This window comes from Ctenocephalides felis, unplaced genomic scaffold, assembly GCF_003426905.1.
Source record: "Ctenocephalides felis isolate EL2017-DRISC unplaced genomic scaffold, ASM342690v1 CF-g0.4_SCAFFOLD_01492, whole genome shotgun sequence".
NCBI lineage: Eukaryota > Metazoa > Arthropoda > Insecta > Siphonaptera > Pulicidae > Ctenocephalides > Ctenocephalides felis.
Window position 1 is genome coordinate 35,456,210 of NW_020537646.1, and position 14,055 is coordinate 35,470,264.

The 14,055-nt window shown below is 25.3% G+C and overlaps 1 protein-coding gene across 1 annotated transcript in view; it reads right to left on the minus strand.

The window, feature by feature from the left end:
• LOC113370372 (scavenger receptor class B member 1-like) overlaps positions 1-14,055 on the minus strand; it is a 62,784-nt gene that overhangs the window by 32,208 nt on the left and 16,521 nt on the right. The window contains exon 2 of the mRNA XM_026611038.1: positions 3,750-3,841. Within this exon, the coding sequence (XP_026466823.1) occupies positions 3,750-3,841 (92 nt within the window). The remainder of the gene's footprint in view (positions 1-3,749; positions 3,842-14,055) is intronic.

Below are 14,055 nucleotides of genomic sequence, written 5' to 3' on the forward strand. Positions count from 1 at the left end.
TGAAAAGCGCGGCTCGCGCTTGAAAATATTTAATATCTTTCGATGTAACAAAACCTCCAACAAATTGTAAAAAGAATTTTGTTGCAGAGAAAAAAAGAAAATATATGTTTTTTTTTTGGATCGATTTAATTCGGGTAAAGGCCGAGTAAAACCTTTGTAAATATTTAAGGGTTGTTATTGTTAAGAAAATTGCAAAAACAAAAAAAAATTTTTCAATCATTACAAAGTTCACTTCAATATGAGTGTAATAAAAAAAAACAATACTGATCGGATCAGCACATCTGGAGATAATTAATTTACCGCAGATGATGTTCATAGAAATTGAGCAAAAAATCCATATTTCAATCGTAAATATTTACGTCAAAAATTTTTTTTCAGCAAAATCCTGAAATACGTGTCAAATGATTTTATGAATAGTATCTGTAAACAAATTTTCAGACAATTCTAAATTGTCAAGGTTAAAAAGTGTCCGGTTTGTAAAAGAATGACCCATATATGGCATGTATTAGAAGCATCCGATATTTATCAAATAATTTAGTACATTTTATGTATAAAATTCTTCATTAATTCTTATAATACGTCCAAATTGCATATACATTACTTTTTTTAAACTTATGCATGTCGTATTTTACTTTACTTTACTAAATAATTTAAATACAAAAGAATATTTATACTTATTGAAAAAATGATTTAGAAATTTGTTTCATGTGTCAAAAATTTATTTGTTTGGCATTGGATATGAAATATTTAACAAGTTCATGATCTTAGATTGAACCTTGCCATATGAACAAGATTTTATAAATTAATCCACCTAATATTTTAATTAAAGTAATATTGTTTTCTAAATTATTAGTAAGAAAAATGTAATTTATAAACTGTAGTTGCTAAAAAGCAAGTAATATAGGGTACGCGATTATAAAAATTATAGACTACTATATATTATATAAATTATTGAGGCAATTATATTGGTTGAAAATAACAAAGGTGATATTGTTCTTTTACCGAAAATACAATATTTATTCTTCCTGAATTTCTTATACTGATGAAAAACTGCAAATTTTTATATTTGACTTTAAAGAGATTATAAAAAAAAGAATTATGGTACGAACGCGATAAGTGGTTTTGGATTTAGCATATATTTAACATTTCATTTTACCAAAAAATATTTCTAACGTTTTATATTACATACATGTATCTATTGTATCAAATTCTGATAAATGATATCTTATATTTCATTATATTATTAATATATTTTTTTATTTGCATGAATGATTTATCAAAATTGGAATTGGAATTACACTAAATACATCAATTTTTATTAACAGTATGCAATTATTATTTTATATCATTGTTCATTATTTGAGTCATTATTTAGTCATTTATTATATATTAAGAATTTGTACAAAAACAAGTAAAAAAAATTACACGTGCATATCATCTGCCGATCATCAATATAAAAGATTTTTTTTATATTGCAAAAAATAATAAACTTGCCAAATAATTGTGGTATTGAATAATTTTCCATGAATAGATTTATTATTTTGCAGAAAATGCGACGTCTGGCTATTGTGACGTATGATATTTACAATGTCTAACTTTTTTTTTACTTCTATGAATAATATGTAGTACATTAATTCCGCGTAGTGCTTGAGGTATGTATAAGATGAACTATAAAACGCTTTTCATTAAACTATTACGAGTAAGGAAATTTGCAGGTACAGGTACGACATCAGAAGCAAAATTCAGCTATACCTCAACAAAAATTCAGTTATACGTTATAAATTTTATATAACGTACATATATTAGAATCTAAAGCAAAATTTAAGCCTGTAAGCCTTATATTGCTTACGCAATGATTAATCAGAATTTTGACTACAATTCGGAAAGACGTACATACTAGCATTATTCTTTGAATATTCTTCAGTTTTTTGCATTTTGAATCTAGTCTTTTATCTATTTAAGTAATACATGATCACTTGGAAATTTTCAATAACTATTGGAACAGAACGTTCTTTTTATTAATAAGTAATCATTCTATTACAGTACAAAAGCGGAAGAAAGATATATGCCGAGTTTGCGATTCTTAACCTTTTGTTACTCCATTCCGGGCATTATTATAAATAATTATAATGTACGTTATCATTGTACAAAGCCAAGGCCGCGATGAATATTTGCAAGGTTACAAATATCGCGGATGAAATCAATTTTATTTGATGATTTGAGTCAAATTTATTTGACAAGTAATAAATGATAAAAACCAAATAAGGAAATTATGTTGCTACAGGTGTGATGTAAAGAATGCACCTTTGTCCCTCAGAGTTCAAGAACTTTGCATATGATCGGTTATGTTATTGTTGTTAACAATTTCAGAACAACAGACAATTTCGGTTGTCAACCGACAATTATAAAGCAATCATTTTAAATAATAATTCAATCGTAGTAAGTGATTATTATTTTAATTAGTTAATATTTCATTTACATTTAAATATAAAGCTAAAAGTGAAATATAACATAACCGAAGCTTGGTGCTATACAACAAAATTTATTTGCGTTTTGCACAACATTATTATCAAAGCATATATTATATTAAAATGAGTATTATTGTAAAGTATAAGATATAATAAAAATATTAATTTTAACAACATTTTAAAATAATAACCTAACTCCAAAGATTTTATCTTCACAAATTACGAGTTTAATATACTAGAAATATTTATTGAAATATAAATACAGTAGAACTCCAATTATCCGAATTAATGGGAACCGGGACCGATTCGGATAATCAAATATTCGGAGTTTTTTTTTAAATTGCCATTGGAGAGAAAAAAAGTTACATTTTGATATTGCACTATTTTTTTTTATTGAATTAAATGAAAGAAACATGATATTTTCACATGTTTTAAATATAAATAAAATGTACTTATGTACAAGTTTAGAAATGAAAATCATTTTTTTTAAACATCTCCGTCAAATCAAAACAAACAATGTGCCTACACTGGCTTTGCTGGTGGAAGAATAATAGCGCACTTAGACTTTTTTTGGACAATTTTTTTTCTGAAAGTGATTCGGATAATCGGCGATTCGGATGATTGGAGTTCGGATAATTGGAGTTCTACTGTACGTAATTTTATTGATTAAATAAAATTGTAAGTTTCCTTACGAAACCTAATTTCATATTTTGGACACACATTTAAACTATATAGTTTTCGAGAATGTATATTTCAAGCAAGAAATGCTTTAGCTACATAGACAATACATTTATTAATAAAATTAGATAATTTTAATGCAAATGCCAAATATAGCCAAGTAGTTTAATTGAAAGTTCATTAATATTTTATTAATAGTATGTAGTTTTTTTAGTAAATTTATATTACTTTGTCCAAGACTAGACAGAGACTTTTATTCAGATTATTATTTATCAAAATTATCAAATCAGAAAAAATCAATGTAAATTTTGAAATTTGATTGCAAATAAATAAAGATCTTTTAATTTGGTAGTTAAAGATTTGCATGAATATAAAAATGTTGTTTCGAGGTTTGTGTGAAATTTTCCCGGTATATATGCATATTAAATAATTAAATTATTATTTTATAGACAGTTTCCATGGAAACATATTTCCATAGAAATTCTTTACATTTTATTAAACTGTTCATTTAATATTGAATAGGTTTATGACCATAACAAAATTTTATTAAACATGCAAAATTTGATTTTGTTTGCTAAATATATTTAATATTATTATAGTTACCTTTAAAATTATATAGTCTATCCAAGGAATACTTGATAACAGAATTCCCATTGCTAATGTCAAAATTCCTAACATTATCACCATAAGGCGCCCTGAAAAAAAAATTAAATCAATATTAATATTTTACAAAATAAAGTGTCATACCCGTTTGAATCCTATATTCAAAAGATTGTTTTTCATATAAATATCAGTTATTAATTAATAGGACAGAATATAAATCATTAGCTCATCAATATTCATTAGATTTAATACGAATGCGTTATGAATACAAAAATTACAACCGTAAAATGTTAATATAATTAACATTTCACGTTGTTGGACAGGAACCATTGAAATTCACACATTAATATTGAATAGTTATCTATATAGTGCCGAATTGTCACAAAAATTGATGAATTTAAGGAAGTAATATTTGCATACAAAATCAATTTACGCAAGGTTACATTTTAGATTTTTTAGATTTATAATTTTACCCCAGTTTTATAAGCGTTAATTAATTTGAAAAAAAAACATAAATAATAGAAACAGAAAAACATAAAAAAAAAATGTTAATAAAAAATCATATGGTTTTTTGATTATATTAACTAAAGGAAAGTTAGACCATCAATGTTTATATAAATAATAATATTTATGATGATTGATTATGGAGCTATTTTCATGTATGAATTATATTGCTTTTAATCTTTAGATTTTGCATTTTTTAAAACTATTTATTACAGTAATCAAAAATGCTTCTTATGCCATAGCATTTCAGTATTTGCATATTAACAAAAAGCTGCATTGACATTAAACTGCAAATGTGGATTTAATAAGTTATTACAATGTTTCTATATACAGGGTGCACCAAAAGTGCTTTTACTTTTCATCAGCAATGTCTTCGAAAAATTTTCTGCAATTTACAGCAGTATCAAAATAATTAAAGGTGGACACACATATTGATGATGTAAATTTAAAAACATAAAAATAATTATAAATAGATAAGCGAATTAGTTTTATTTAAATAATTATTATTATAAACTAAAAAGAAACATCGTAACAAGTATGGTCTATTACGAAGCATCTTTACGTATGGATTATTTCAAAATTTTCAAATTACATAAATATCTGTATTTTTCATTTTGACTTTTTATCCGTCTCTGTAGGTTTAGTCACAAGCTAAAAAATAGCAATCTAGAAGTTAGACATAAAATTGTTGATTATTCTAGTAAACTTGAATAACACAAAAAATGTCAAAAAAATGATTGATCTATATATTGCTTTAATATCAATATTTGTTAACAAAAAGTGTAATAGTATAAGACATAAAAGTAAGAATATTTAAATTAATTTCATAGGACGTGAAATTGTATTTTTACTAAGCCTGATGACACTCATGCCAATTTTATTTTGTTATTTTTCAAAATGCTAATCAAATAAAAAAATAATATTTTTGTATAGATCATTTGTGATAAAAAATGTAGAATATGCAATCACAGCAAATATAGAGACATCGTACCTAATTAAAATATTGTTCGAAGAAAATCATATTAAACCCAATAAATCTGCGCAAATTCAAGTTTACTAGAAACATCATCCTCACTGTAACAAGCATAAAAAATGAATAAATAAATAAATAAATAATGTTCATGCGATCTGGTAACATATCTAAAGGACGCAAAAAATATTAATAAATTGAAATTATGCATATTTACATAACAGATGTGTAAATTTATACAAAAGCTTATCGTAGAATCCAGATCAATTTATCATCACTCTGCTTAATTATAATTATACGTTCTAAATTTTTTTATCCATTTGCGTCAGGAGTTGATTCATGTAGAACAAGTGAAGATAAAATACAAAAACCAGTTGCGATATGAATAAATTAATGAAAATAAATCACACATTATTAAAAAATATCACAACTGGTAAAAAATTGCGTTAGGAATCCAGAAAATCTAGTTCCATATGACAAGAAGAGAATTTGATCTTTGGTGGGTTTTACTTCCTTACTTAATAGTAGTAAGGTTATGGTTCTAAAAGCAAATGTATAAGATTATATTTAAAAATTAATATTTATGTGTATTAATAACCTTGTATCATACATAATTTGTAATTCCATGAAATAATCACAAATTGTTAAATATTTGGTTATTTTTTGGCTATAAATAGATTGTTATAAATTAAACAATATATTTCAGTAAAACAAAATAATCTAGAATACATATATTGTCAAGAAGTATATAATAATATAATAATATATATATAATAATAATTAAATTAAACAACATAAAAAACTCAGTTTCATATTCTGTTTCTAAAATTATAGTCTATATTTCAAGAATTATAATAAATTATAATTAAAGTTTTAAGTAAAATAAATAGATAAAAATAAAATAGCTGAAAAAATTCAATAATTTATTTAAAAATCAAATTAAATTGACTAGAGTACTATTTTTCTATGCTTTGAACTATATAAATTAGCAAAATCATATTGAACTACATTTTCAAAATATAGGTATGATATCTATCTCTATTTAACTTATGCAATACGTTTATTTTCCAATAGTTAAGAACAAATTTTCATTGAGTTTGTTTCATTTTATGGCCGTAATTATTTTTAAAAGAAGTAATACGCATTTTTTTCAATGAAGTTATCAGTTTATAACTTGTCCAGAAAATAGCAGAGTTCACGATCAGATTTTATGATCTTGATTTTTATATCCGTATTTTATACCAAATTAAATAAATTAATAAATTAATGTCGTTTCAGATTAAATAATTTTTTCGTGACGTAGGTCTTGCTTTTGAAAAACGTCACCAGAACTGGTTCTGACGCAGTTTGACCCTACTCAAAATTTTACACATCTATTTTTAGTGACCCAAAAAGCGTTTTTTTGAAGACTTGTAATGGTAACCATGGTCGTAGATAGACTTTTAACGAAGGGGTCAGGATCATACAATTTTTATTGTTATAATGTCTAACCATACTAAAGTTAATATATAAAGTCGGTAAGTGTCTTAGGAATTTTATGCCCAGTTTAAAAAGTTTATACAAAGTCTGTCATTATTTTGTAGGAATTCTCCACAACCTTTGTTATTAATTATAATTTATATTTTATTATGAACTTGAACTTAATTTAATCTTTATTGTAATAATAAATCGTAAATTGAAAATAGTAAAAATATATAATATATAACGCAAAAGTGATACAGTTGCTACATTTTTGAAATGTTATGTGAAAATTTATAGATTATCAAATATTTATTCTGTAATTACAAGTGGGATCTTTATGCAATTAATAATTCTGAGAATACTTCTGATTTTTAACATGTAACAAAATGAACTCTGTGCTTCAAATGAGTTGAAAAATGATATCAAAAAATATGTTATAATATAAAAAGTATATACAAAATTTACTTATTTTAAACTCGATTAAAATCACGTAGGGTAGATCAGGGCTTAAAGATTGGCGGGTAAAAAGGTCCACCACCAATACCTCAGAAGACCCAACTAAACCTTTTACCCTGGCCAAGGTGTAAAAAATAAAAATTAAAAAAAAAATAAATTAGGTTAAAAAAGCCATTTTACAAGAGATAAATCAAATAAATAGTTATTCCAACTTTGCTGATTAATATTTCTGACGAACTACCAGATCAAGTTTTCTTACAGTGTTTCTCATTATCAGTGTCTCTGTAAAAATGCACCCATAAAATTTATATTTTGCATTGATTGAATAATGGAGCTATTATTTTGATAATCTATTTAAAATTAAAAGTTAAACATTGGCCGTCCCATTTTAAGCCGCCTATGGGTTAAAAAGGACCAGGTTACAAATTTTTGAAAAACAGCATAAATACACATCACTAAAAGGGTGAATTAGCAGGGAGTTTTACTAAACATAGTCAGATAATTGTTTGTTTGATATATACATAATTGGTTTGGTGTTCACAATATAATTGTTCAAAGTCAAATTGGACCTTTGTGCCTAGCCCTTTTGTAGTTGAATATAATATTTTTATTCTTTAATGATTCTAAGAAATTATGCAATATAAAATATATAAAAATTTGGCTTGAAATCAATTATAAAAACGAGTTCCATAATTCAATCTAAAATCATTTATAATTGTTTAAATCCTTATTTAATTCTGTTAACAAATTTCAATTAAGATATTAAAATTTAGATTTTCTGTGAAATGAGGTGAAACAACAGCTACGCCTATGATGGTGACTACAGTTTTTCAACCTCTTACGTATTTATAACACCTGATTTGGCTTGAACACAACTCGAAGGTAATTAAGAAAGTCTGCAGATTAAATATACATATTTTTTTATTTTTATGACTTGACGACGCAAACAACGTGTGAAATTAGGCAAATAGTTTCCCGGGGGTCCAAGTGACGTCAATATGATCTTGCGGTTTCTTATTGATTGTGATTGTGAGGTCTGAAAATCATTTACGCTAAAATACATAAACAACCGCTTTTAAATTGAAACAATATTTTTGCAGTTTGTTTTGATGATAAATCTTTGTTAGGGATTTTCCAAAATATTTGACATCGATTAATATATGGTTGAGAAAAATAATATATTTGTTTCATTATGTTTTCGATAAAAACATCATTGTCTGTTGATTCATTGATTAATATAAAATCAATGAATAGTAGATGTTCGCGTAGCAGATCATTATCTTGAAGAAAGTTTGCATTGATTAGATTTATTCCAAATAAATTAAAACCTACACACTAATTTTTTTGAACATATTTTTATAAACCTATATTGCATACACAACATATACCTTATAATACATATGTATTATAAGGTCTGTGATGCACACTTATACAAATCTGTGAGTAAAATAAATTTTGATCTTAACTTGGTTTGATGAATACTTGACTTGTAAAAACATAAATTAATATATTATTCAAAAATTATAATTAAAATGAGAATAAAATCATTAAAAATCTTATTATTGTTAAATTTTTTTAATACAATAGTAGTTATTAATAGGAAAAAGTTCACGGTTTATCAAGGACTATGGACCACCATAACTTTCAGGTCACATTCCCAATTTTTCGACATTTTACCCAATAATTATGGTTTTTCAGGAGATGATCTATGAATCTTGATTCTATAATGTTATCAAGACAACCAATATTAATATTTATGACCTTTACTAGGCCTGAATTTTTAACCTGAAATAACATTCTCATACACAGAAATGCAAACATTACAAGCTACTTAAAAGTCATATAATTCATTATTACTCATTTTAAAAAAAAAAAAAAGATTTTTTTTTATTCGTATACATAGGCTCTCGTTTTATGTAAAACAAAAATTCGGTCTACAGAAGCATAACTTTAAAATTTTTGCAGGTATCTAATTAGCATGATATTCAATGCAACTAATTTAATTTATAAAATGAAACATTTTCATTCATAATTTATTAAAATTCAAATATTTGTTACAAGTATGCTAAAACATGAAAGTTTTTATATTGATTTATATCATTTTTAAGCACATCAGTTACTTCTATAAATATGCATAAATCCTTACCTTGTTCCATAAATAATTATTTAAGGATGCTTTTCATTGTAAGTAAGTATAGCAAAATAACATATCGTACGTGCGAGCAATTATGAATTACAAAATATGAAAGTTATAAAGCAAACATTTGCTTTCATGCCGATTACATCAATCAAAATTTCCAATAAATCATTATCTTGACAATCATATCGTCATTGTGAGAAAAAATAGCAAACTGGAACACATGTTTCTGATATTATTACATAATAATCATTTTACAATTGAGTTACCAGTTCAATGTTAATTGAATTTGGGTCAGTATGATATTAAATTTAAATAGTAATAAAATAATGCTATTAAAATTTAAAAAAAATAACAAAACGCAGATAAAAAGTAGATTGTAGAAAGTATTCAAAAAATTATATTGTATTGGTTTTGAAAATTTGATCTCGAGTATTTGCCAGTATTGGCATCAAATAAATTACATTGGGTGTACCACACGGAATCTGTCTCGGACCACTATTACTATATTGGGATATATTCCAGCAATATGTACGACTGTGAAATTCAAACTTTTAAATAATTGAAACCAATATCGAAATTAAGAACTTTATAAAATATAGGTAATAATGTGCTTCCAAAAACGGCCTTATATAAAATTATGAATCTATTGGTACTAAAAAACTAAGTTTTTTAAAAAAATAATAATGCCAAAGTTTCTGAACTTGTACGTTCATTGGAATCACTGAAAAATATAGAAATACTATTAAGTATGTTAGTTTTACAAAATACCGTATTTTTATTATCTGTTAAATTGAACTATGCCTTATTTTCCATAGCATATCGTCACCTAGAATTGTTATAAATTTTTCCACCATGACGGTTTTGTAAAATGGTTTTTACAATAAATACAATTTCATAGATCGTAGGTATTTAATTCTTACACAAATAATTTTACAATATGATAATTTCTCCATGTAATGTTGAAATTATAGCAAATTACAATTTCTAGAATCGTTATTACGATCGTTTAGCAACAAGGTAGACTGAAGATTATGTAAGGTGAAACAGAACTAGAAAGAAAAATGTTGGTATAAGAGTAAAATAATTTTAACTACATATAATAATTTTATTATACCGGTATTTTAGCGACCGACAAACATAAAATGTTCTAACGGGACGCATTTAATGCATATTATGCAAGTTGAGTTTTAGTTTTATGTGCTAAATAAATTAGATCATTATAGAGAAAGGTAGAGAAGTTATTTAAAAAAGATGCGGGTATACATTGTAATGTTGTTCTATGAACTAAATATTATTTTATTCAAGTCAAATAAAATATTTGCGACAGGTAAAAGAAATACATATTTCAAATATCTATAGTAGGCTAATAATCATGAAAATATAATGTAATAAATAATACAGTAAGACGTTTAGGATAAAACTATTCGAATCAATGATGTTAAATATAATTATATTGCATTATAATCAAACTGTTAAGGTTAAATTTGGACCTCTTTAAACAAACTATTTCGTGGAATATATTTGATTCATATATAATTTATAGGTTTGTTTTGTTAATGAAAGTAATTCGGCAATCAGCTGCTGGAAAGTTTTTTTTAACTATAATTATCAAAACTTGTTTGAAATAGAAATTGTTTTTAACATTATAAATATTGATAGAATCAATTTTCAATTTAGAAAGCTCAATGAGCCATTAACAGATGCTATATTGAAATTGGAACATTTTTCGGTAGCCACGATAAAATAACTAAACTCATAATAATTAAATTACTAAACTCATAGTTTGTTATGTATACTCGTAAATTATGTATATGTATGTTTATATAGTAAATTTAATTTCTGATTAGATTTTATTGCATTTTGCAAGCCTTAGACTGTTGAAAAGGTTTTGAATGGAGTGCAGATTGCTGCATTCATCAACATGGTTACGTATAATGCATGTGTGCTATGAAATAGACTCTATTTATCTTTGACATATCCGGGTTCAAGAGAAAATATTTAAACTTCACAAGTATGGAATTAAACTTCTCAAATGTACATTCTAAATTGAAATAAATTTATTTATACATGATGAAGCTCTTATTTTATTTAAACAACAGACAATGAAAATTAATTAATTTTGCGTGCAAGCATACGAGTACAATCAATTTTTAGGTAAGTGTTGTTGAACACTTTTAACATTTTACATTTTAGAATTTGTCTATTTACCTTGAATTAATATTTTTCCTTATTTTACTTTATAATGAAGCTATCTTTTTCATAGAAATATTTACCCACTCTTTAGAATTATTTTGTTAATAGTAATATATCTAATAATTTAAATTTTTAAAGAATTAAAATACTATTAAATGCAAATGAAAGTACATTGAACATGTAAATGATGTGTTAATTAGATGATACAAATGTATTAGGGTACAGTGGGACTTAAAACTCCGCGGGTAAAAAGGTCCACCACCAATATTTGATATATTAACAAGTAAAGTTAAGCATTGTTTAATAACAATATTTAGAAGTCGAGGGAAAAAGATCATCACCTTCATTCTCACTACTTTGCTATCGGGAGCTAAACGGCAATTATTCGAAATTCATAATAAAATTATTTTCTTTTGTTGTTAGTTTTTTTGGTTGTGAGCACTATTATTTTATTTGCGAGCCATTGATATAATGTTTATATAATTACGTTATTTAATTCTTTATAAGATCGATTGTTAATTTTAAGTTTCAAATGTTTTTTTTATCTCTATAAAAGCTCACACGTGGGTGGGGTAAAAAAGAACAACTCAACCTATATATAATAAAAATAAAAAGTAGTAAATTAAGTTGTAAAAAAGCACTTTTACAAGATATAATTTGAATAAACAGTTATTACAACTCTGCTGATGATTATTTCTGACAAAATACCAGATCAAGGTTATATACAGTGCTATCCCCATAAAAAATGTACTCATTAAATTTATGTTTTGTTTTGGCTGAATAATGTAGCGATTATTACGTAAAATCTCTTTAAAATTAAAAATGAAACATTTGATCTTAATAAAACATTGGATCAGAAATTAAGATGTTTATGATAATTCGAATAATTGGTTAATTGTTTTGCAACTCTTACTAATTTAAAGGGAATAATATTGTAATGTTATTTCATACTACATATTAATTGTTAATACAAAGAAAAGTGAATCAATATTTTTTTCAAAAGTTATATTAGAAAATGTAAAGTAATGTATAAAAATATCTGAAAATTTAAATTATTCCTATCGTGAAGTTCTACGATCTCAGATACGCAGATACTTATACTTTGAGATGCTGTAGACTTTCTCTGCGGGATAACAGCTGATCAGGAATAAAAACAGTGATTGCCAAAGCGAAACTTCACAAAACTATTAAATACATAGATACCTTAAATAGTGCCTGCTAATTGGATTTTCCAAGTACTTGCTATATAGCTAAGTGTTAAATAATTTATTGCTTATTATGTACTGTTTTTTTGATATGTTATGTCATGGTGAATACCTTGGTTAGTACGATTTATATCTACGTTAAAAAGTGGATATGACGTGTTGACAGTGAACAAACAATGAGATCACTAAAGTGTCAATGTGAAAATGATTTTCTTTGACAAATCAATACAAGTGATTCTCGTAAATGATTTGAACAAGGATATGGCGATGAGAATCAGATATTGCTTGTCAACATGTTCATAATATGTTTTTATATATTATTCTACGAAATAAAAATATTTAGTATTGACCATAACTTGATTACCTAGAATTATCAAGGAACTTTGATGGATATAAAATATACTGTCATAATTACAAAATTTTATAAAAAATATATTTATTTACTTCATAAACAAACTCATAAAATACATGAATTGTTGACGCAACAAATAATCAATAATGTAATTGAACCTTTTCAAGAGTAGGGCGGTGCACAAAGGTCCAATTATCTTTTAGCAACTATATTGTAAAAACTAAACCAATTGTATTACAACAAATAACACATATCAAACAAACAACTAGCTGACTATGTTCAGTAAAAATCCTAGCAAAATCATTATTGTACAATGTGTATGTTTGCTGTTTTTCAAAACTTCATAACTTTTTGACCCCATAGACGGAGTAAATTGGAATTGGGATGGGAATTGGGATTTGACAAAATTAATTGGGATTTTAAGGTATTTATTTTATTTTAGGAACAAAATACTAGCTATATTATTCAACCAATGCAAAATCAAAATTTCATGGGCGCATTTTTCACAGAGATTAACTCTGTAAATAACCTTGATCTGGCATTTCGTCAGAAAGATGTATCAGCAGAGTTGGAATAACTATTTATTTCATGTATCTCTTGTAAAACTGATTTTTTAAAACTTAATTTACTATTATATTTGCTATCTTGTTTTTTTAATGTCAGTGCTAATGTTCAGTTGGTCCTTTTTTCTCCACCCAGATGTAAGTTTTCATAGAGGTTAAACTTAAAAATAACAATACAGCTTATGAAACAATTAAAAATTATATTAGGATCTTATAAAGTAATCAACGGTGCTTACAATCAAAAAAATAACAACGAAAGACAATATTTTTTATGGATTTTCAAACTTTGAAGTTTTGCTCGCATTTATACATCGTATTCCTTCTACTTTCAAATATTGTTGTTAAAAATTTTCACATTGAACATAATAGAAAGAAGAAATTGAGAAAAAATGTCATATGGGCCGCCAGTAAAATATATGATGAATTGCCAAACGATATTAAGATGACCAATGATGACGATAA